Source organism: Heterocephalus glaber, unplaced genomic scaffold (genome assembly GCF_053883595.1).
Source record: "Heterocephalus glaber isolate CG9 unplaced genomic scaffold, H.glaber_assembly_v1.0 deba00001429, whole genome shotgun sequence".
Lineage (NCBI taxonomy): Eukaryota > Metazoa > Chordata > Mammalia > Rodentia > Bathyergidae > Heterocephalus > Heterocephalus glaber.
In genome coordinates this window covers 735,965-761,634 of record NW_028258294.1, presented here as the reverse complement: position 1 = coordinate 761,634, position 25,670 = coordinate 735,965, and the positions used below count along the sequence as shown (strand labels likewise).

The window sequence follows — 25,670 nt, the reverse complement described above, 5'->3', positions numbered from 1 at the left end:
TTGTGCTTGGGCAGCAAGCAGCAGAACCACTGAGCTAAATCCCCGGCCTCTGCTTGTTTTTTTGACACGGTTTCACTGTGTAGCCCAGGCTGGCCTTCTACTGGTAGTGATTCTCCTGCCTCAGCCTCCCAAGTGCTGGGATTATAGGTGTGAGCCCCACACCCAGCAAAAAAAACCCTCAAATGCAGAAAAGAATGTCCACTTTTGTTTAAAATGTTTAGTGGCAGTTCTGATCTTCAGTATAATACAAATTACTTGACAATGCCAAAACAGTTCATAACCTATTCAAAATTCCAGCTGTGCAAAATCAATTTTTAAAAACATTAACTGTTTCAGACCTTTCCATTTCCTGTTAATTCTCCAAAGATACCCGTCTATCACTGTGGTCCACTCCTAGTTATGCTCCTTACTCAAGTATCACACCTCTGTAAGTCTTTAATCCACCACTAGGTAGTTTGGTATGCCTCTATCTTGCCTTTTATCTTGAGATCTTAAGATAAAGCCAGGTTGTACAACTTCTACATTTTATCATGAACCGGAGATACCATGTACCATCTGTTAAGTACCAGGGAAAATACACAAGGAAAGCCTGCTGGTGTCTGGCACATAGTGAGTGTCCAATAAACTAGTCTGCCTCCTCCAATAAATGATGGAAAAGTTAATCTCACTCAGAGTGCCTGGCTATACTATAACAAGTACCATACTCAACGTTTGTAAAAGGTGAAGGAAAGAAAAGAAAAAGTCACATTCCAAAGTCATTCAAGAAATAGACATACAAACTAGAAGTTTCTTCATCATTCTATTTATTACATGTATGAATATTAACATCTCATGGTATCCATCTAATCAAATCAAAACCAACAAAGGAAAAAGGTTAACCATGTTTCAAGTGAACATTCTTACAGATTCTCCTGTAACTTAAAATAGAAATATGTTCATCTGCATTAAATCGTTTGACAATTTGAAAAATATCTTTTAAAAAAAATCACCTTTAGTACTTAAATATATGTTAATTGCTTGATGGCAGCAGTGTCCAAGTTCAAGAATAAAAGTTGCTTCATTAGATACTTTGCAAAAATGGACATCTAGATGGTTCTCTATAGCTGAAGATATATAACTATATATGTGTATGCAAAAATGTCCTTTTTTTAAAAATTTTCAAATCTGGCTTTTCTGTTAGAAAAGTCCTGCAATGTTCTCTCACTATCCCCCTTTTGAAGGATAAAACCACACATTGCTTCTTCAATCATGGAAAGCTACTAGAAAAAAAAAATCATGTTGAGGTTGCTTTTCAGTTCCATTTTTACCCAATAAAAAGTACAGAAACACTGTCTTTATTTGATGGTGTGCATAAATATTACACTCCATGTATAGCAAAAATATTTTTTATTTATAATTTACAGTTTGACAAGTGAAAATCGTACATTTTTACACATACAATTTCATTTCATTAAATTTGCACACATCTACAGAACTTTCACACAACGAGCACCTGAAACTGTGCAGGCAGTAGGAAATGCAAATACTAAAATGTATTTATTATCCAAATTATAGCTGAAGGCCCTGCCTCAGCTAGACAATTTATATAGATATGTCTATATATACATAAAAAAATTCTTCATCCTCTACATCCAACAGCAGCTTTAAAAAGAAAAATCTTTCATTTTATTCAAACTGACTCGACTGTATCATTTTCTGTTTTAATTTCAGGGGATGTTGTTATGCTTTCCTCTGTACAAGCTGGTGGGGTATCAATTTGTTCTTCCTTAACTTTGGGACTTTCACAGGGTTCCTGCAACTCGTTTTTGACAATGTTCAACATAATGTTCAAAGGATTTTCAACCGGTGTCTTGCTGGGAGATGGTGTACAATCAAATGAAGATGTCTACAAAATGAAAATGCCTATAAGTACTGATGAATGTTCAAAGTTTCCACATGAAAGGACATGCAGTTTTCTTCCACCCTTATCTGAGCAGAAGAACACACAAAACAAATGCACCTAATATACATGCCTTCTCACAAGACATGCCACAAAGGCAGCCAAATAATAAAATAACTGTTATTCAACATACTTGGCAAGTAGCCAAGAAGCTAACAGCTGAGTTACTTCAAGTATACAGACCAAGAGAAGTTGATTAGAAATGCTTTTGTATTTACACCCTACATAAATGGTAACCCCTACAAACACTGAGATTTTTCTGACTACTGCAATTTTGATTACATGAGGATGTTGGGTTTTTTGGGGGGGGGGTTTTGGTACCAGGATCGAACTCAGGGTCCTTGCGCTTGCGAGGCAGGCAGCAGAACCACTGAGCTAAATCCCCAGCCCACATGAGGATTTTTTTTTAAATCTCCACAAACCATCACAGAAAACCCTAATCTTTTGAGTGACCTAGAAATATCTCCTAAACTACCTTTCAAATCCAGTTTTATTGACAATCATTGTGTCCCACTGTTTAGGTTTTTTTTGGTACCAGGGATCGAACTCCAGTCCTTGCGCTTGCACAGCAGGCAGTGAAACCACTGAGCTAAATCCCTGGCCCTCCACTGTTTAGTTTTTAAAAATCAAGCTACAAATATAACAATTAGAATTTTTTTTTCTTTTGTAATACTGGGCATTGAACCCACAATGTGCTGAACTACCCCATGCCTATTTTGAGACAGGGTCTCACTAAGTTTTCCAGGCTGGCCTCAAATTTGATTATCCCACCTCAGCCCTCTGATTAGCTGGGATTATTGGTGTGCACCACCATACCGAGTAACAATTTAAAGTTTTAAGGCCAGAAGACTGTCTTTTCATATTCTGTATGTGATCATTTAAAAAATATACCTGCATTAGTTGGCTAAATGGAGTAAATGAGAAAAAACAAAACGTAGTTAATATTTCCCATAGTTCTAGAAACCTATTCCTATCAGGATACTTCAGTTTTCCAAATTCCTCTAGGCCTAGTGGTTTAATAAAAACCATCAATATTTGGGCCGGGGATTTAGCTCAGTGGTTCCGCTGCCTGCCTTGCAAGTGCAAGGTCCAGAGTTCAATCCCCAGTACCAAAAAAAACAAAATATCACTATTCAAGTGAACAGAAGCAAGAAATGAAAGTACTTCAAAATTTAAATTGCTTGCACATCACAGAAGATGGCAGATTGCTTATGTCATCCTATCTAACAGCAGTATTTAGAAAACAACCTAACTGCTACATCTAAACACAAAAACTGCTCAATATACTAAGAGTAAAATATTGATGCCAAAATAACTGAAAACAAAATTTATTAATATAAATGAGAAATACAGTAACTAAACAACTTACATTTTGATAATCTTCATAACATGATGGATGATAAATCTAAAACAAAAAGGAAAAAAATATCTTTTCATATGTAATTTCTAATGGACAATTCTGAAATGATTTTTTCCTTTTAACATTTAAGCCAGAAGGTAACAGTCTTTGCAAAGGTGATAAAAATTGATCACAAAAAGGTAAAATCAACTTAAGGAGCATGAAAACTACTTGTTAAATTTGCTTTGTACATTTAAGTAACATACTTTCAAGACAGTAACAGTTTTTATGATTAAATCATAAAAAATTCAAAATCAAAGTATTATAGTTAGGCAGAGCAGATTCTGAAGGCCAAGTCTGAATTTAGCATTAATTATGCTACCTGCTATATAGAGCCAGATGACTGCTAAGATCCCTCAAAACTCAAACATTCTATGACTTTAAAGTCCAATACTTTTACTGACCACAAAAAAATTATGACTATTCTTTCAGAGTAGTAAGCCACCCCAATAAAAGATATTAACCTTAATCTTCCACAAGTAAAAAACTAAAAATTACCTTTCCATCCACTCTAATAGCATTTTTTAAGTGCCACTCCTCTTCTTCTTCATCCCAGTACTGTTCAAATTGTTCTTGGCAGATTTCACAACTCTAAGAACCACATAAAAGAAAATTTACATAACAGAACACATTTGATCCAATAAAATAAAAGTAAACACTTGAGAAAGAAACTTTAGAATGTAACAGTTTAAACAATATCCAATATATAATAGATACAAAGTAAGATTTTAGAGGGGTCAGGGATTTAGCTCAGTGGTGGAGTGCAAGGTCTGGAGTTCAATCCCCAGTACCACCACCACCACCACCGCCCCCCCCCCCCCCCCCGCCCAAAAAGATTTTAGGACTCTGACAAACATCAGGCAAAAACAGTTAGCATTTCTCACCACTGTCGGTCACTGATATTTAAAAGAAATATAAAGTGATATATGATTATTTACTTAAAGACACTCCCAAAGTTAGAATATTTAAACACTGTTCTTACCTCAACTGCTCCAGCTGGTCCAGCAGGTACACTTTGGAACTCTTTTTCTTTAGCAGCCTCCTGAGTTTTGAGCACAACTTCTTCATGTACCTTTTCAAAAAACTGGCTTTTTGCCCGTTCTTCCAGGTCAGCTATCTCCTCAAATTCTATCCAGTCCTTAAAATGAGTTGATTTATAAAGAATATTTTCATTTATTCTAAACTCACTATTTTTTTCAACAGAATACAATTTAAAGGTAATGGTTAATTCTTCTACAGTATGCTCTAATATTTAAAATTATACTTTCTCTTTTAGCCCTGTAACTAATAAGCTATAGAGTAAATGATAATTTAGATCTTCATGTTAATTTTCCAGTAAAGTTTCAACTTTAAGTAAATTTTATGTACTATTTTTTATGAAAAAATTTCAGTAACTAAAACTTGGAATTTTAAAACCAGAACAAGTTTGTGTACTATGACAGTCTCAAAAAACAACAAACACATACTCTTCAAAATTCCTTTATTTAAAAACCTGTATTCTAGGGGTCAAATTATATTCATGAAAATTCATGTTAATTCACACATTTATTATTTAAACTAGTATCTTTAGAAAGATGTAACTGAAGACTAAAACAGAATTCAAAAGTGCATGGAAAAGGGCCAGGGATTTAGCTCAGTGGTTCCGGCGCCTGCCTGGCAAGCACAAGGTCCCGAGTTCGATCCCCAGTACCTCCTCAAAAAAGCCTATGGATTACTTACTGTTAAACTGTAGTACCATCGTCTATGAGTGACTTTCCTGCTAACATCCTTCTCAGTTCTATTTTGTCGATAATGCCAGTCCAAGTGATCTGCATATACATCTGTCTGTGACGTTGTAAACCTCATTCCACAAGAATAACACTGAATACCAGTGTACAGCCGGTTTATAACACTGTCATAACGTCTATTTTGAAAAAGAAATTACCTTTAGTTTTGATAATATGGCTTAATGGCTTTAAAAATTATATATACAAATACTTCAGTTTTCCATATTTTAACAAAGGGCAAACTGGCTGAAGCAGTTAATACCAAAATATTGATATTATTATCTACTAGTAATCAGTGACCCTCTTAACTTTGATGAATCGGAATCTACCTGGATAACCTTGTCCCCTATTTATTTCCTTTTGGCTTTCCTTTTAGCTAAAAATGGAAGTATCCTAGGCTAGCCAAGGCAATAATAACTGGCTTATTCTTAGCCTGGAGTTAATATCAAGGTAAACGTGGCAGAACAGTTGAATTTCAACTCTCTAGATCTTTGAAGGTCTGAATAATTGTTCCACTCTTGCTCAAAGAGCAGTAAGATACTATAATATGGGTTACAAAAAAAAAAAAAAAATTAAAAGACCAATGATAAGTGGGTGAGCAATAACGCATTTTTTCAAATTCTAGACTCCCTACTTGAGAAGAAATATATAGACCAAGTCTGTGAGGTAAATTAAAAACAAAAATGTTTAAAATGTTTGAAAAAAATCAGTTGCTTCTAGGGGACAATGCTGGATAAAGAACAGGTACTTAGCTCAGTGGTTTCGCTGCCTGCTGCGCAAGCATGAGGACCCGAGTTCAATCCCCGAAACCAAAAAAAAAAAGAATAGGTACAAGGGAAGGGAATGCCATCCTTTATTATGAGTCTTTAAATATGTGAAAATATTACTAAGGAAAAAAATATTCATTTTAAAAATGGTAAAACCAACTCAGCTATTTAATTTTCTATAAAATACAAGGATATTATGAATCTTTATACTGGAAAACAGCTTTAAGTGTTTTGAATAAGTAATACAGGCAATACAGATTTATTTGACAATGTACAAAATATTGATAGTGGTTATCCATAAGAATTATACGTAATTATATTTTCTTGATTTACAGTTGTCCCTCGTTATCCACAAGGAATTGGTTCCAGTAGTTTCAAGGATACTAAAATCTGCTGATGGTCAAGTCCCTTACACAAAATGGCATATTATTTGCATATAACCTACATATGTACTCCTATACATTTTAAATCATCTCTAAATTATTTATAATACCTAATACAATGTATACGCTTTGTGGATAACTGTAGTGCGGTATTATTTAGGGAATGATGACAAGAAAATGTACAAACTGAGTACAAACACCTTTTTAAAAAAATATTTTCAATCCAGTTGGTTGAAACCAGAGATGTGGAAACTGGATATCAAGGGGCTGTTTGTATTTTTTTTTAATTTCCACAATGATCATATTGCTACTTATAAAAACTGATTTTTCTAAAAATTTTTAAATGCTGGGCACAAAACTTCACTTTCTGAACTTCAGAGGTGTAAGAAAATACAGAAAAAAACTAATGAAAAAAAAAATGACAGAAAACAAAGATGAGAAGGAAAACATGAATAATTACTAACATTCAGTATTTAAACTCTGTGTTTTCTGTCTCAAACATACATAAAAATAGAAATGTTGGTGTGGCCTTGTGACCTAAGTACTTATGTACCAAACATATTTTAAGAGGGGATTTTAAAAATTAGCTTCCTGAAGATCATATTTTACCATTCAAAAAAAAACAGGCTTCCTAAATTTTAGAACAGTAAAAGGGACAAAACCAAATAACACTATTACAAGTCATTCTCTCTTTTGAAGAAAATTAGAATACATACTGTTTCAATTCTTCAACTGTAAAATTAGTAAGATCTGGAACATCTTGATCTTCATTTTGATCTTCGTCTTCTTCAGGGGGAGGCTGAGCAGCAACTTCATTTACTTCTTCAATTGAGAATAGAGATAAAATTGCTCAATACCATTTTGTATTATTTATATAGGAATACTAATGTGTTATATAAGCATAGGGAAACTCAACTAGTCTATTCAGTGCTTTTGAACTCTTTTCTGAGTAAGGAACCTAATGTAATTTCTTTTATTTCAATATTCAAATTATCTAAAACTTAATGTAGAACTTGTACAAAATCTACACAAAACATTTGCAAAAAAGTTAACTGAAACAAATGTCCTCTATAAGGGTAACAGTTCAATTTTAGAAAATGTAAAAGTATGTCATAACCACACAAGATGCTGCATGCCTGTAATCCCAGCACTCTCAAGAGGCCAAGGCAGGAGGACTGCAAGTTGAAACCCAGCCTGGTTAACTTAGCAAGACCCTAATTCAAAATAAACAATACACAGGGCTGGGAGGTAGCTCAGTTCAAAGGCCCTATGTTCCTTCCCAGTACCCCTAGACAGACAGACAGACAGACACAGACACAGACACAGACACAGACACACACACACACACACACACACACACACACACACACAAAGTCATTATAAATCAATTATTTGATTTTCAAATAAGTAAAAGGTATACCTAAGGATTCAGTTACTTATAAGAACTTTTTAATATCACACAATGCAACTCTTAATGACCCTTATAGACATGAAGTATTTAAAAATCATACTTACGTGTTGTGGCAGAATCAGGCTGGGATAATTTGAGAATTCCTGTTTTTAGCAGTTTTGAAAACAATTCATTTACATCCACTTGACTGAGATGATTATCAGGATATGCCTTAGGAAGAGCACCTTTAAAAAATAACATTCTTAAAGTCAAAAGTAGAGTAGGACTGAAAGGTGCATATTATACTAAGCATTTTTCAGTTTTCTTCAAGATGTTCTACCAACAATATATATGACATGTTCCCTTCTATGCAATGCAGTACCACACTTAGATTCAGCTTTCCACCTTTCTAATTCTCTGGTCACCCAACCACACTGGAGAAAGTAGTTTTGTATAGGTAAAGTGATATACTACCTCTTAGCACAAATGTCTAGGGGAAAAGAGCCAAAGCAGAAGTACTCCTGACTCTACTGCTCCCTGCCCTGGCTATACAAAGCATATGAGGCAAGAAGATGAGACCTGCAGCTGAGTATATCTGCCACTATAACCTCTGCTGAATTGTTACCCTTGCAAAGCAGCTCAAGCTACTGCTAAACAGCGACAAGCTTACTAAAGCTCAACTATAAAAACAGAAGATGAGGTATAATTCAGTGATAGAATATTTGCTTGCCATCTTCCATCCTCGATGCCCTGGGTTGCAGCCCTAGCAACGCACAGAAAATTAAAAGCAGTGTTTTAATGTATTTGTCAATATTATGCACATGCATTCACCTCCAGAAAAAGTTCTGAATGACTAAATATTCCTTTTAATGGCAGAACTTCATTTTGCATCCATGATACATATAATCCCTACTTTAATCATTATATACTCTGTAAACATAGTATCTTACACAAAGAAGGCTAATTAAAGTCTGTTCAAATTAAACATATAAGTGAATGAATAATCAACCTCTATAGTTATCAATTACAATAGCATTTCACAAACTAACATTCCATTCCATTAGAATTAGCTACTTATATGTCTAAGAGGGATAATTAGTTATTCAAAGTCTGCAAGTAGCCAAGTTTATTGGTTAATAACTTGAACTAGGGCTGGGGTACAGCTCAGTGGTAGAGCAGTTGCCCAGCATACATTAGTATACATGAAGCCCTGATTCCAGTCCCCAGCACTGCAAAAAAAAAAAGATGAACTAACCAGAGGTAGAAAGTCTACTTTCTAATTAGGGAAACGATCAAGCTGCTTATCTGTGCCTCAGTTTCCCCTGCCTGTAAAATGGTAAAAAATAGTTTCTACCTAAGGTTGTTACAAGGATTAAATAAATTATTATTTGTAAGGGCTGGGGATTTAGCTCAGTGGTTCCGCCCCCTGCCTCAAAAGTGCAAGGTCCCGAGTTCAATCCCTGGTACCAAAAAAAAAAAAAAAATCACAACAAAAAAAATTTGTATTTGTAAGGCACTTAAGTATTTGGCACTATCTACAGTTTGGTGTGGAATTTTTGTCTATTTGTTTGCAGTACTGGGGACTGAATTAAGGGTCTTGCACTGAGCTACATTCCCAGCTTTTTTTTTTAGATAGGGTCTCAGGTTGACCCAACTTGCTATTTTCCTACCTCACCCTGGGGGCATGAGAGATTACAGGCATACGCTACTATGGCCAGTTTATATACAGTATACAAGCAAATCAATCAATAGCTCTGCTACACTAAAAAGTTCTTTAAAGGATGAACCTTATTTACTTTTCTCCTAGTACAATGCCCAGCAGTAAATAATCAATTCATACTTTAATAAACAAGGTATGACTACTGGGAAAATGATGGCTTCACTTCAAATTAGAATAGAAACCTTGAGAAAAGCTAAGACAGCCCACTGAACATTGTTCACACAATTTGTAAGATTAAGTAGAACTTGCAAAGGAAGACATACCTGACTTCCAACACTCCCAACCCAGGGGAATGAAATGTAATTTCCTCTGTGATACTTCTGTACCCTGTATTTATCCAAGTATAACCCAATATTGTAAAAGAAAGATGAAAACTTGCAGTGTCTGCACACTATCTCAGGCCACTGTCTCAGGCACTCAGTTTGCACACTGAGACAGTGTGCAAACACTGCAAGTTTTCATCTTATATTCAACATGAAAAACTGGTTTCTAAAGGAAAACACATTAATATAGCATTTCTAAGTTAGGAAATCCTTTTATATGGTATACTATATCATTTGATTCTCTTTTTTAAAAAAACTCCTGGGCAAATACTGACACAACCATCTCCTGTTCACAAAGGAAACAAGTGAAAAGCAAGGATACCTGCTTATACCTTCCCCACCTAATAAAGGAGCACAGTAGATTCTAATGCTGATCTTCTAACTAGATCCCAAATCCTTTCTTTCCCTTTTTATATATCTCAATTGTCCATCTAGAAATTAAAAGCAAAAAGCTTTTATACTGAATGAATTTTGAGCTGACACAATTAATGAACGAATTCACAAAAACATAAAATTAGCTAGGACTTCGGAAGAACTCCCTAAATTTATAAATTGAATAACTTACTGTAACACTAAAAGTATGCCAGTAAAAGTATTTTTAATGATTTAGAAATTAAAACAAACATCACTAATATTTGGTTAGGCTAGTTCTCAATATATTAACTTTGCTATTATGTTACAAATCACCATAATTTATATACTTCCCATATATTAAAAGTAAAATTAGTCTTTAAAGTACATTTCTCCATTATTAGTTATGACTCACCTCATAGTAACCAAACATACTTATCAGGGGATTAAGAAATCACAGTTTTTCTCCCCTTAATTTTAGTGACCATAAAAACATGAATTTTTTGGACGATAGTAATCCCAGTATTCACTTAGAAATGTTTACTGGATCATAAATACATACATACAAATCAACTAAAAGTATCAAATAACTGAGATTTCTCAGGTTGTCATTTACATATTCTCTCTTATCACAAATTCTACCCCATCTCCCAGCTTCCACCCAGTTGATTTTCTTACCTCTTTTTTATGATCTACAAATTCAAGCTAACCTTCTCTAATTGTAAACAGGGTCTGTGCAAATACTTATCAACAATATAAAAACTCAGAAAGGCATCAAAAATATTTCAGCCAGATTAAATTTCTCTAAATTGAATATGCCATCTCAAAAATTGTCATCTTTAGCTGACAAAGTTGGCTGTTCAACAAAACAATAACTATCCTTTGCATAAAATAAAGTTTAGAAAATACATACCTGAAGGATTCTGAACAAATGCTCCAGGATTTTGTGGATGAACTGGTAAAAACTGTTGTCCTTGGCCAAATGCTACTGGTTGCGCAACACCAGTCAGAACCTTTAAGATAAACCTTAATTTTAAGAATATCCTTTCTAAGTTCAATCCCCGGTACCCAAAAAGAAAAAAAAAATCCTTTCTATAGTCTAAGTAAAATTTTAACATGATAATCACATAAAAATATTCCGATAACCTTAAAACCTAGTGTCTATGATAATAAAGATTTAAAAAGTAACCTGATTAGGTCACTTCACTTCTAGATCTTCAACAATCAGCAATGCCTTTATTTCAGTCATAAGGATTTAAGAATGGGTTGAAACTTTCTTTTTTTTTACTTTTTTTTTCCCCATTAACTTTATTGGTAACATTTTAGGTATACAATACAGTTACATTCATCATTGGGATCTTGTACCATTACATGAGTTTCTTGGTTCTTATTTCTTTTCCTCTTCCCTTGCCCACCCTTCCCTATTTGCAAAAACTTTCTTGACAAGCATAAGATGTCACGCAAAAATAGTAGTCACCACTGGGGATTTAGCTCAGTGGTTTCGCCACCTGCTGCACAAGCGTAAGGACCCAAGTTCAATCCTCAGTACCAAAAAACATAGTAGTCACCAATTAGCTGTGTGACCTGGTGAAGATCAGTTCACTTTGGGAGTATAATCCCTTATTTTACAAATAGAAGAAATGACATCCAACAATATAACTTGTACACAACTACAGGGGCTAGTTACAAAGCTGAATCCCTAGCCTCTTTCTACAATCATAAACCTGCTTTAATTAGTAATCTGAACTGTTGATCATCCTGCTTAGCCATCATTTTTAGATTAGGTTATGGCTAGACACAAAGTAGACTGTGTAAAAGACATCAAAGGGAATGTTAAATTAAAAAGGGCTGGTGATGTGGCTCAGTGATGGAGCGCTTGCTTAGCATGTACAAGGCTCTGGGTTCAATTCTCAATACTATAGAAAAAAATAAAAATAAAAAAAGCTGGGTGTAGTGGCCCACACCTGTAATCCCACCACTTGAAAGGCTGAGGCAGGACAATGGCCACGAGTTCAAGGCAACCTGGGCTACACAGTGAGTTCAAAGCCAGACTGAACTACATAGTGAGACCCTGTCTCAAAAAAAAAAAAAATTTTAATTAAAAATAAGACATTTTGAAACAAATCATGAAACAAGTACTGGCAAACAAATGTGATGTTTAAAGTCTTCAGAAAGGCAGTACTTTTACATGTTGCTCCTATGTAAATTAACACCGTTTATAGGCTTGGTTCAGTATCCATGTGAATTTTCAGTGGTGTGAATGCATAATAAAAACCTACCAGCTCTGTACAATGTAGGAACAATATATGACAAATATGTCAAGTCCCATTCTAGAGTATCTCCCAATAACTATCATTTCTTTTAAGACATACAATAGAGTAAATCTGTCTTAGGCAAATTTTTCTTTTATTCCTCAAATTACTCTTGGATATGAACAGAAGAATACTTTTCCATCAATATTGATCACAATTACTTTCAAGGTTCTTTTTTTTTTTTTGGTACCGGGGGATCAAACTCGGGTCCTTGCGCTTGCGCAGCAGGCAGTGGAACCACTGAGCTAAATCCCCGGCCCTTCTTATTCTTATTTTACATTTTCTTCTATGTAACATGCTATTATAAAATCAATCTGTCCTGGTAAAATACTAGCACCAGAAAAAAAAAGTAAACTTAGCCCAGAAGAATTTTAGCAGACAAACAAAAAAAATCACTTAACTATCAACTGAGTTATAAATTATAAACACACTGCTTTAAGTTTGTTTCAATATGCATTTTTGAATGTATTCAGGACAAGTATGAATGATATAAATGGAAGACTGACTGAATGTTCAGGTACCAGAGTGTATCTGGAAGGAAAGTAACAAGTTTGCTGTGGTGACATTGTTATCAAGCAACTGTATTTGACTGGAGTGACTGGAAAGGTCAAAGTAGGAAGAGAAGCCAAAAAAAAGAGAATCACAGATTTTAACAGCATGAGTAATTTCATTTTCTTTTTTAACTCAGGTTAAGGACATTCTTAAGAAAGGTCTACTTTATAACACATTAGGGCTCAACACTTGACCAGTGTAGCAGAGGTTTATGAAACACAACTGTATACTTTACTAGATTTAAAACGAGAAATGAAAGCCTACTATGAGTATACAGGTGCACAATGGTGAGGAAGAAAAAAAGGTAGAAAGGAGGAAGATTAACTGAGTTATTCATCCCAGATCTTTAAAGAACTAAAGTCAGTTTGGGATTTAATTTGCCAATTTCATCCCCCAAATAGTCTCAGCCCATTCTCCTGGATTTTTAAAGTACAGTAAGAACTTCCTTCAATAACTATACTTCCTTTAGAAACAAAGAAAAAATAAAAAGCTGCTTTCTTCCCAATCTATAAACTATTTTCTCCAAACCCACTTCAGACCCTAAAAACAAGAAAATACTTATCTGCATAACATATAAATTTAGAATTACAACAAACTTACCTGCTGAGATGCTTGAATATTTCCTACTGACATTGGAGCAGGTAAACTGCCAAAGTTTCCAAACTGAGAACCGTGAAGATTCTTTTCATCAAAATAGTGTCCAGAAGCTCTGTTAAGGGGATTTGAGAAATTCTGGTTTCCAGGACCATGTGGTCCATTAAAATTTGGTCCTTGAGGTGAATCAAATATCTGTTCATGTCTTTGGAACTGCAGTCCTTGGGATGGGGTATTAAAAGCACTGCCAGGTGGATCATTATATGGACCAGTCTGATTGAAAGACACTGATTCAAGCCTCTGTGAAGGATGATTGTCAAATCGTGTGCCTTGTAGACCAAGAGGAATATCAAACCTTGATGCTTGCTGGTGTTGTGGACCATCAAATCTCTGAGGTATTCCATCAAATCTTGGTTGAACTTGCTGTCCAGGTGGTCCATCAAACCTCTGAGGGCCTGGTTGACCAGTTCTTTCAAATCTAGGACCTGGCTGGCCATGTAATCCATCAAATCTTGGCAAGAGAGATGGCTGACCTGGCTGCCCATCAAACCTTAAAGCATGACAACCTTCAAATCTTGGACCACCTTGACCCAGAGGCCCTTCAATTCTCAGGCCACCTCCTGGTACAGGACCCTCAAACCTCATTCCACCTCCTTGTTGTACTAAAGGTCCGTCAAACCTGATCCCAACTCCTGGCTGACCATGTGGACCATCGAACCTCAGCTGATTATGTTGTCCTTCAAATCTCAGACCACCTACTGACTGACCATGGGGCCCCTCAAACCTCATCCCAACTCCTTGCTGAAGCAAAGGCCCCTCAAATCTGATCCCACTTCCTGGCTGACCATGAGGTCCATCAAACCTAATTGCACCCCCTGATGGACCATGACCCCCTTCAAATCTAAGACCACCTACAGGCTGGCCTCGGGGATTATCAAATCTAAGACCACCCACAGGTTGACCATGAGGTCCCTCAAACCTTAGACTACCCACAGGTTGACCACGATGTCCTTCAAACCTGAGACCTCCCACAGGCTGAACCCCTGGTCCTTCAAATCGCAAACCACCTGCAGATCCCTCAAACCTCATACCAGGGGATCCTTCAAACCGAAAACCACCTCCTCCTGCTTGACCAATTGGTCCCTCAAACCTCAGAGGCGTCCCTACTGGTCCTGGAGGACCTTCAAATCTCAAAGGACACCCACCTCCTAGTTGACCTTGTGGTCCTTCAAATCTCAAAGGGCCTCCTCCCCCCATCTGGCCAGGTGACCCATCAAACCGAAGAGAACCTGGTGTAGGAGGTCCATCAATTCTAGGGCTTAATTTATTAGGTCCTTCAAAAATCATCTTGGTTGGGCCATCTCTTGATACCGATGGCCTAGTAGGTCCATCAAATAATGGTCTGTCTTCAGCTAAAGCTGTAAGTCGTTGATTTGTATCAAGGCCAGCAAATCTTGATGCTGGGCTATCTACAAATGGTTTATCTGAGTCTTCGTATCTAGGTCGCTTAAGTGGAAAACGATCATTGAATGGAGATCTCTGCTCTTCTCGCACACCTTTTAAAAAGAAGAAATTATTTTTACTAAATTTGAGTTTATATCAAATTATTTTAAAAGACTTCATATTCAGTTAATATGGTAAAAAACTATCTCACTATATTAGGAGAGAGGGAAGAGAGATAACACTATGCAATAAATAGGAGGATGCCCTCTAGATTCAGACACATCTGGGTTAAAAAAAAAAATCCCCATTCTATCAAATTATTGTTTGAGAGCAAGTTAATAAACCTCTGGTTTTGGTTCCTATTTGTAAAATGTGGATAATATATATTTAATTGAGTGGACTGTAAGAATTAAATAAAATTACAATTAAAAAAAAACCAAAAAACTAGTGAAGTCCTTGACAAATAGCTGTCCTTCTGTTAGCTCCCTTCTTTCCAGAGGGAAAAATAAAGCACAACAAAACAAACATGAAGAAAAAAAAGTAGTCTGAACAGTAGTAAAATCCATCCCCACTTAGCTTGTTCACTTTCCCTTCACTTCTGTGTGATTCAATAGGCATAATCTGATTTAACTTTTTCTACCTTTAGCAGAGACTTGCTCGTCATGTCTTCTCCGGCCCTCATGGGGTGAAAGATTCTCAGCATAAGTACGACTCCCAGATATAGGAGAAAGACGTCTTGCTCTTTCACTAAATTGTTCTTTTCTGTCAAACTGTGCTCCACTATTCCTACTTGCATGTTTACTTTTGGATGGCTCACATTCTATTCCAGACAACAAGGCATCAGTCAAAGGGTAGTCAAAAATATCAGGATCTAAAAGATCAAGTCTTGGAAATGAATGCTGAACCTGTGTCCTTTTCAGTTTTGCTTTATGTTCATAGTAGGTTAATTCAGCATCAGATAAGAGAGGTTTCTTTTTTAATCCACCTTTATTTTCTTCTGTAGGGCTATCCCGTACACTGCATCTATGTTTACCTTCTTGATACTGAAATAGCTGGCGAATTTGATGCACAACAACAAGGAACTCATCCTGTGTAATTTCACCAGATGCTAAACGTTCACTCGTCTGCACAGGGGTGATAAAAGAAAATTAAATATTTTAAATATAAAAAGTACTTACAAAAAAAGAGAATAATGACTACAAGGGATTAATCGCAGTAACTACCTTTTGAAGTAATTCTCTTTTGCTTGCAAGTGTTAACTCTTTAGGAATCTGAAGATTGGCATCTACACTTAATCGATGCTGCTGCTTTGGGGCCCGAGGTGACAAGATTCCTTTGGTGCTTGACCAGCTTTCCCTATGCCTTAGGTGAGGAGATTTACTATGTTCATCCCCCTGTTGTAAGCTGAAACCACAAATGCAGTATGTTATTTTCAGTGTCTTTTTTTAAATTCTCAGGACAGCATTTAAAAATCCTTTTCAAAGTATCTGGTTAAAATAAATGTAAATAACCATAAAATGTAAACACACACACAAAAGGAAATCAGGTATGCATTCTGATTCTTCCATGACCTGGACTACAGCCTTAGTAGATTAATAAACCTTTCTAAACTTGTTTCCTTATCTGTAAAATAGGAATTATGGTATTTAACCCACAGGATTGTAAGAATTAGACAGAATACAGTAATTATAATACCCAATTAACATTTTCTAATGTTTAAACTGACACCACCTTTAAAATGTATAATTATCCTTGTACCAAAATGTTAACATCGTACCTTTTATTTTCTTCCCAACCAGATTTCCATCTTTTGGTAGACTTAGAACTTTGCCAATTTTCTATATTCTCCTTAGGTTCAGTACCCGATTTTGTAGAATGCTGATTTGCAATCTCTTGTGGTCGTTCCTCTTCAGTCTTTTTCATTCGTCTTGGATCTCGAACATCTTGTTTAGTACTTCTCTTTGCATTTCTTTCTTCCCTGGAAGGTGGTGTAAACTCTTCCATATGTGACTGCTTAACTCCTGACTGGCGAATCTTTCCAGCTTTGGGTATTAAAGTTGGAGACATACTTCTTTGTCTTCGTTTAGGTGACCGCCTATCTCTTCTCTTTGGGGAATGTATAATCGGTGACCGAGACTTGGGTGATCTCGACCTTGAACGTTTTCTAGTGCTCGATCTCCCAGGTTTTGTCCCCTGTTTCTCTGATTCTTCTATTATTGTATCCTGTTTTTGTACAACACCATTTATGATTTTATTTCTACTTCCAATCAGTCGGTGTTCAGATGATTTTATGTGCTCATCTTTATCCTTTTTTTCTGCAGTTTTTCTCTTTTCTTTTACATCATCATCTTTGCCATCAGTCTTATCCTGAAGATGTTTTTTTAATCTTGGATCTCTTTTGTTCATATCAGACAACCTCACACTTTCAGACTCTTGACTTTTCAAGTCTTTTGTATGGGACAGTTTGTTTTTCAAGGGTGACGGCGATTTAGATTTAGATTTAGATTTAGAATCTAACTGATCAAGTTCTTTCTTGATTACTTTTTCACCTGATTTACTTTTTTCTTGCTTGGATGAGTTTAGTTTTTCAGAGGGTACAGCTTTACCTGTTTTAATATCAGACTGATTCAATGTGTTCATTAGGAATTCTTTTCTGTGACTCTGATCTTTTCCATGAGAAGAATGTTGGCTCATCCTGTTAAGACGGGGATCTCGGTTAGTTCCTTTCAAATCCTGAATTTGTAAGGACGGACCTGGACGGTTTTTCTCAGGTTGCACAGGAACCTGATGGGGAGCTTTAACCGCCATAGCAGGAATTTGTGAAACATGTAATTTGGATGGTGCAGATCCAGGACCCAAGTTGGATGTCTCAGGCTGAACACCAAGAGAAACTGCCTGAAATAAAAAAATAAAAGTTCACATTAATACTACAAAACATGCAGATTATTTCAATCTCTTGACATTATACAGACTATAATAAAGAAGGGCCGGGGATTTAGCTCTGGTTTCGCCACCTCCTGCGCAAGCTCAAGGAACCTAGTTTGATCCCCAGTACCAAAAAAAAGAGAATATAATAAAGAATACAATGCTGTAATCTCTTTACTCAATACTGTATTTATACTGAACGTTTCCAGTATACAAGTCAATGTAAGAAAGTCAGTTCTTAAATGGTTCCTTATTAGTCCTTTGCTTTTTTCTTTCATATTATTTCTAGATAGAAGTGGGGTGGGGTGTGGCATCTTTCTTCCTATGTATTCAAGATTCTAAGCTAGACTGTACCAAAGAAACTGCTAAATCACTACACTCCAATGGCAATGCATCAGTCAGTCATTCCAGTTAACTTGTCATGAAATTTAGTTTTTCCAAAAATAGCAATGTTAATGAAATTTTAAAATTCTGTCTTCCCCTTCCTCCCAACTCTCAAATAAGCCCACATAGTAAGTAAATACAATTTAGTAAAAGATCGTTCATGCATAAAAACACATATACCTCCAGGCCTCCTTAATTTTTTCTTGGCTTTCCTTCTGCATACTTCTAGGAATACCTCCTTTGTTTGTTACACTCATAAAACATTAAAGACTATGCAAAAACATTCACTGCAACAGAACTATCATCTTGGGACAGAAACATTAAGTCCACATTAATATAATGGTTAAACAAAACTAAGGTGCTACCTCATAAGATAGCTATCTAATGAAAAATATTTGGAAGAAATATTGTACAATATATAATGAGTTTTACAATAAGGATATAAAAATTTGGTCTAATAAATACATTATAGTTCACAGCCTAACAGAAAATAGCAATAAAACAGCATGTTAATACAATTCAAACAGAAAATACTTCTTAGTCAAAGACAGATTTAAAATAAATTACCAAATCTTCACTGCTTACCAGTTGTGCCTTAGCTTGCTCTAGCTCCAACTCCAGCTTTTTCTGCTGAAGTTCTAACAACTGTTTTTGTTTTGCCAGTAACTGTTGCCTTATTAGTTGTTCTTGGGTAAGATTCTTTTGTATATCAGGAACAATTGGAGGAGTGGAGATGCTGGGGGAACTGACCACTGAGCCAGGTGTTGAAGGCTCCTCGGGCTACAAGAAAATATACTTTTGTTAAGAAAAATATATAATGGCTTAAAAGAAAGCTAAGAGCTAACTAAAACTTATCAGTTTAACTTGTAATATCATCCATAGTCATGAATAGCCAATTATGTTTTAAAAGCACACAAAAAACTTTTCAGGAATTTAAAACCCAAAATAAATTATAAAAAAATATATTCTTAAATTAAAAACTTAAACATATATACTTTTATTACTACTTTTTCAAACTAATCTGATTTAATGCATGGTATTCTACTTTTGCCTTCTGGTAAATTTCAGGGCAGTTAAAATTTGACAGTTAAAAATATTAGTACCTATATAGCATTCATATTAAAACTTACCGACTTATTTAAAAATTTGGGATTCACATGGATGCTGGATGTATTCACATTGGGGGGTAGAGGTTTAATAGGCCACGCAGGATCTAATGAATTGACTCTGACATCCAGGGCATAAAGTTTCTTCAAAGGGAATATTTCATCCCATGTAGAACGTAATTTAAATAAACTTTTTCTGGTATTTTCATCCACCTAGAAAAACAGAACAATTCTATGGCTTGTTAAGTTACTATACAATGTTTTATGTAAGTATAAAGCTACATACATCTGTCCTACTTCACATAAATTAGAACTGTACTGGCAATCTGTAAATATATAAAACAGTAATAATTTATTAAAGGTATTTGTTTTACAAATGTTAATAAATTTATCCTTTAAACTTTTCAAAAAAAATTAAGTCATTATTACCTAGTCTTCAAGCAAGCAATTAGGCAAGTCTTTGAATTTTTACACTTGATCTTAGCCAAAAGGCCGAGAAGCGGTGTCTTTGAATTTTTAAAAGTAAAAAATGTCTCCGTATTTTAGGCCTTGGTATAACATGCCTAGTATTACTCTCATTCCGGACAAAGATATAAACTACAGAATGCCTTATCTGATAAGCTTAATTTTTAATCTTACATAGTTGTACAAAAGTTAAAATTAAGACAAAAATACAATATAATATGGTTACTAACCATGCAAAATTATTTGTGGTATGGAAGGTACTGTAATAAATTCACAAAAATCTTTACTAATAAGCTTTACACAACTTATCTGCTCACATTTGTGATGGGTATAACAATGTTTTAAAAATTAGCCATCTGAGAAACTAGAACTTGGGAAAACAATTAGGTTTTTACCTTTAGGACAATAAAGTTTTACTGTTTTTGTGTCTTTTGATAATATATTAACTATAATGTCATTTTTATCAACTGTACTTAATACCCACTTGAGTCAGTAGAAATTATACCAAACATCCAAATAATTTAAACATATTGAAACAAACCAGGTTAAGCTTCCCCAAATCCCTAATGCAAAGATGGCCTCTCCTAAAGACTATGCTCAGTAAGCAGTAGCAAAGATCTACACACACTAAAACTACTTTTTAATATTATCTAAAAGAATGTTTTGCAAATTTCTTCTGTATATACTATTTTTCTCTACCTTCAAGTAGTAACTATTCACTTTCTGATAAGTAAAATCTAACACTGTATAGTTTTTTTTAAAAAATTACCAATCCTACAAATCTGACAACTATGATCATGCCCAGACACAAGTGCATCTACTAATATTTAAGAACTACCATTTGTTAAGAAACAAGCCTTTAAACCTAGACATACTGTTAAGTGCCCTTTTGGTCAGTGTGAAAATAAAGTCTAACAAGCAGAGAATTACCTCAACAAATTGCTAAACTTCCTCAACATAATACTATTACCCAACTACCAGATACAGTATTACCGGAGGAATTTCAATCTCTTGCTTTGGAAACTAACAAGCCTTTCTTCTAAGCATAAAAGGGGAAAAAAGTATTTCCAAAATTACTTAAGGCATTAACTGGTCCACCATTAAAGTACCTACAACACTGGCCTAAAACTTAAAAGAAACGAAAGCTTTCCAGGGGGAAAAAAAATCAGGTTTCAGTCATCATAGACTAACACACCCTTGAGGATTATGCTTTTCTTCCTTCACACTAGAAATTTAAACAATGAATCTTAAATACTCTTGACAGTTTTGTCTTATTGTCCATACTCTAGAGATAAAACAAATCTACAAATGACCAATGCTCAACTTGTCAAAAAGCACAATTCTAAAAGTGAATAAAAGCATATTGTATTCTTGAATGGATAACGTAAAATACTAGGATGTTTCAAAGGTCAAAAACAAAACACTTCGCCACTTTCTTTGCAACAGTGCTTGACAATAAATGTCCAATAAAATAAAATGTCACCACCCAAGAAAACCCAACACAAAGCAAGTATTTATTTAATCAGGAATATTTCTTTAAAAATCAATTATGTCTAAATGCATATATACCTTTTCAAACACACAAATAAATGTTGCAACTAGATTTTTAGTAAAGGCAGTGAGATACTCTCTTCCAACGTTTTTCACAATTGAATCCATAAGGTACATAACCGGAAGCTTCTCTGAGGAAGGAGCCTGGGGTAATAAAAAGAAACTGAGAAGTTTAGTATAATGAATTACTGCCACAGAATTACTTTTAAAAGTGAGTTTTTAAACTTACAATACAGACCTCTATTTTTGTTGGTACTAAGAACTTCTGAACTATTATGAAACATACATTTATGAAACTTAAGTGTCCACTCTCTTATAATGGTCTTTAGTTGGGCACAAAAAGTTTTAAGATTACCAGGAAGAAGAGCCATAATCACTAGTAACTCATTTAACAATGTAATTTCAGGTACATATAGTTAAAAAGAAAAAACTGCTTCAACTGACAATAAAAAAAGAGGGAAAACTACTGTAATCCAAGTGTCAGCTTCTAGATCCACATTAACTTATAATCATGTGCCTAGACTCGAAGTAAAAACCTCTGGTAGAAATCCTAATTCCAAAGGCATATTTCTTATGTTAAAATCTATGAAGCTTTACCTGTAAAATTACTCTCTAGAGTCCAAAAGAACAAAAATTAAAATACATTTCACGGATGAAACCAAAGACACTTAAACTTGCACATGATCAGGCAGGAAGGTGCAAGTTTGTTACTGATACAAGAAAAACTGGATGGAGCAGTCGCTGAGTCAGTCATGTAAACCAGGTTGAACTTGACTTTGGATACATGGATTTGTCCTGAAGGTTTTCTTCACAGCATGGACTCTCCGCCGAAATAATTTTCCTCTGATAGGCACAAACCAGAGGTCTACATTTGTGCAGAGCCAGTGTGGTGAGGCTGATAAAGGCAGCCCTTTCCAATGTAATGTTGCCCCAGTTCAACTGCAATGCCTACCCACCACTGGCTTTTAGAAGGCACAGAAGCTTCCAGAAAGCATCAGCAGGTTCACAGACTTGTTGAGGAGCATTAACACATTCCACATAAACTGTTAACTCTGACTTCACAGGAGCATCCATGATTTTAAAAAAAGCAAAAATAAGACTCAGGTTTTCCCCATCTACCCACCCCATGTGTATGAGTCTTAACCCTGAACACCACTTACCCACAGCTACCTGTAGCTAGGGCAGGCTCACATTTCTGGAGTACACAATGCCATCATACTTCACAAAACCAATGGCCCAGACAAGTGTGTGGAAATGCTCTTGCTTCTGATAACACCTTTACAACCAAAGTTGGCTAAGAAATCCTTTGAATAACTATATGAAAAATTTCTTTTAAGGTGCTAATAAAAGGGTTCACAAGGCCACTGCATGTGGGTAAACTATTAAGTGCCTACATGTCAAATGCTTTATTGCTGTGTATTTACCTTACCATGTCTTGTTTTATACCGTTTAAGTCCATTATTGTACTTATGAAGATAAAACAGGCTCTTTCAACACCATACCCTGTGCAGTAAGCTAATTTTTGTATTGTACAAGTGAAGTCCTTAGATGTAATATTTTTCGCTACCACTACTTTATGGGTAAGAGTCCAGTTAGGTGTGAATCCTTAAGTTTAGTAATGCTGAACTGCTCAAGAATAAGGACACAAACATTCACCTCCAGAAACACAAAACCAAGCCAGTTTGCTACCAAATGAAAGAAAGCCCTCCCCTCACCCTCAACCCCCACCCAAAGTTCCCCCAAAGTGACTTTTACATCTTTTCCTCAGTCTTGCTTTACAAAAACAACCAGGAAACATGTGCCCAAAAAATTTCCAGTCTTTCACCAGCAAACAGTCCATCTATTTTCACCACTCCATGTAGCGAATACACTAATACAAGTTTTATGTGGTCACTATATTCAGCATTGTTTTCAGCTCTCGAAGATCTTCTGGATCCATTAAAAACCAGCAAGGAAACTGTTCTGTGAGTGACAACCTTAGCTAAATATTAGGTAGGTGCTGTGGAATATTAATACCCAAGATACGAGGTAATTAGATTTTAAAGATTAATGTTATTCTCCTAAAAATGCAAGTGCTGGTTTTTTTAGGCATTTACTGTCAAGCCATCAATAAGGCAAAAACTAAGTTTTCAACGTCCAACATGTTTGTGGGGGGGGGGGGCGTCAATAAAAAGGATGTTGAATATGAGGAACACTTCCTTTCTCAATCTCTTACTTTAGAATAAAGAACAATAGCTGTTTCACACAGACATTCACAGGCAAAGGTGAAGACTTGTATTTTAACTGTCAAAATGAACGCGATAAACTTCTTGAGCCGTCAAAAAAGAAAAAAACCTTGCTTTTTTTCCTCTTTAAAAGTATGAAAGGACCACCTGAAACCGTGTTATCTTGTGAACAGATTACCCAAAAAGAGTGGATGGAACCTAAAGAAGAATGAACCCAAGTCACTTAAAGACTTTTGTTTAAAACACACAACCACGTAGATAAAAATAAATCTTGGAAACAAATTCTACACCTTACAAAGGTAAATAAAAAAGACAAATACATATTTTATATGTTTTATTCACAAATTTTATAATACCAGTCACACATTTCAAAACCATTTATTAGAGTCAGACCACTCAGTTTTTACACTAGACAGAAACCGTCTCTAAACAATATATTGGTGGTTGTTGTTAAAGTGGCCTTTTAAAAGGGGTTCACTCTGCTAAAAGGAGGCTCATCCTGATAATTGCAATCACTAACAACTAGAAAAACCTAAACCACAAGTACAAGCTTGAAAAAGTAACTTTAAACGTAATACTGGGAAGCCATTAAAACTCATTGTTACTAAGTTTAACAGTAACTTTACTTAAATGACATATCACTCCCACAAGGAATCCACAGAAGAGGAAGACTACAGGGAAATATAAGGTGGCAGAGGACCACTTCTGTTAAGGGGTGAAGGAAAGCAAGCCTTCACTATCAGGGAAGGGAGAGAAAAAGAGAAAAGAGGAGGGACTGAACTTTTCAGAGAAACTACAAGTACTTGTTACCCACTGGGCCAGTTCTCCACCTACAGGTTGGATAAGACCTCTCAACCCCCCACAACCCCACCCTCAGCCGAATTTCCCATATTTAGGGAGCAAATAAGACCCTCCGATCTGAGACTGAAAGTTTCGTCTAGCAGCCCCCACCCCAAAATGGGGCTGACGGGTGTGAGCAGCTGCCTGGCTGGCAGGGAATGGATTCTCCTCTCTTCCCTTTCGCATCATGTGCTTTTCAGGCGCCATGTTGGGCTCCTAACAGGCCGCTGCTCCACTCGGGGCCAAGTCCCTATACCCACCCACCAACAGCTCGCTCCCAGGTCCCCCTTCACCTCCTTCCAACCCAGACCACAATTCCCCAAAAGGGTTCTGGAGGAAGATGGGCAAGCTACTCCCCACATTCCCAGGGGCTTCAAATGGTTTAACTCTTACTTCCCCAAACCACAAACTGCCTTTAAGTCTCCCCCACCCGAAAGAGCTATATTCAAAGCGTGTGATTGTCGGGTCGGACGTACAATGCGGTGGCCTAAATAGGGAGCTGGTAAGCGGAAACGGGGCTCCACCCTCCGGCCTCCCCACTCCCTCCCCCGGAAGCCCACGCTCGAAGCCTGGGCCCAAGACCGAGCCGGAGTTGGGGGGCGGGGGTTGGAGAAGGGACACTGTCCCCCTTTGGATGGAAGCGAGACCTGGGATGAGGCTGACACTAAAATCAGGGAGTATTAGAAGAATAGGAGGCTGCGGGGTGTATAAAAACCTTGGCGGTTTGGGCCTCGATGAGAGAGACGATCTCCTTGGCGAAGGGCAGGTTCTCCTCGGCTAGAATGGTCAGCATATTGATGTGCGGTTTGCTATTGAAGGTCAGGTCTTCCAGCGATGATTGATAATCCCGACAGGCGTCCTCCCGGGCCCCCGCAGGACCGGCCTCGGCCGGCGTCTGCTCTGACATTGCGTCGCGGCCCCCCTCCGAGGTCCGCCGCAGCTGAAGCTGAAGCCGCTCTCGACACCCCGCCTCCCTTCCGACTCCGCTTCCTCTCCCTGGGTCTCCCGCGGCTCCGGCTTCACCACATGCTGACCGCGGAGGGGGGTTGGGGGACGACACAGGGGGAACCTCGGGTATGAAACGCCGCCGTCTCACGGGTGATCTCCGTCCACTTCCAGCCGCCACTGAAGCTTCTTTCTCCAGACACAAAATGGCGGCGGTACCGAAGACTCCAGCTCCGAAAATGTCTGTGTTCCCAACCGCTGCGTCGTGCGAAATGAACTAGGGGAGGGGA

General features: G+C 36.5%; 1 protein-coding gene and 1 long non-coding RNA gene across 4 annotated transcripts in view; one reads left to right on the top strand and one right to left on the bottom strand.

The window, feature by feature from the left end:
* LOC106008003 (uncharacterized) overlaps positions 1 to 6,977 on the top strand; it is a 12,602-nt gene extending 5,625 nt beyond the window's left edge. Inside the window, exon 4 of one of the 2 annotated variants that reach the window (XR_002390369.2) lies at positions 6,207 to 6,977. This is a non-coding gene — a long non-coding RNA (uncharacterized LOC106008003). Of the gene's footprint in view, positions 1 to 1,787; positions 2,192 to 6,206 lie in introns of those variants that run through there. The other variant, XR_001182549.3, reaches the window with a different exon arrangement.
* Positions 784 to 25,670, bottom strand: Pcf11 (PCF11 cleavage and polyadenylation factor subunit). Of its 2 annotated transcripts, none has more exons than XM_004868272.4 (16): positions 25,151 to 25,670; positions 21,389 to 21,514; positions 19,379 to 19,567; positions 18,834 to 19,028; positions 16,717 to 17,834; positions 16,163 to 16,343; positions 15,580 to 16,063; positions 13,503 to 15,052; positions 10,952 to 11,051; positions 7,770 to 7,889; positions 6,971 to 7,076; positions 5,058 to 5,241; positions 4,321 to 4,476; positions 3,837 to 3,929; positions 3,309 to 3,344; positions 784 to 1,885 (listed from the first exon to the last, which is right to left on the bottom strand). In XM_004868272.4, exons 1-16 carry the CDS (start codon positions 25,340 to 25,342, stop codon positions 1,670 to 1,672), a joined length of 5,046 nt encoding a protein of 1,681 aa, XP_004868329.2. In that variant the 5' UTR covers positions 25,343 to 25,670; the 3' UTR covers positions 784 to 1,669. The 2 variants fall into 2 exon arrangements, with proteins under 2 accessions (XP_004868329.2, XP_004868330.1); XM_004868273.3 differs by having other exon boundaries at positions 15,973 to 16,063; positions 25,151 to 25,669.

Coding starts and splice junctions, on each gene's coding strand:
- Pcf11 (XM_004868272.4), bottom strand. CDS start 25,342: ATGTCAGAGCAGACGCCGGCCGAGGCCGGTCCTGCGGGGGCCCGGGAG. Junction 7,077..7,769: donor GCCTGATTCTGCCACAACAC/GTAAGTATGATT, acceptor TCTCAATTGAAG/AAGTAAATGAAGTTGCTGCT. Junction 3,930..4,320: donor GACCAGCTGGAGCAGTTGAG/GTAAGAACAGTG, acceptor TGTGGTTCTTAG/AGTTGTGAAATCTGCCAAGA.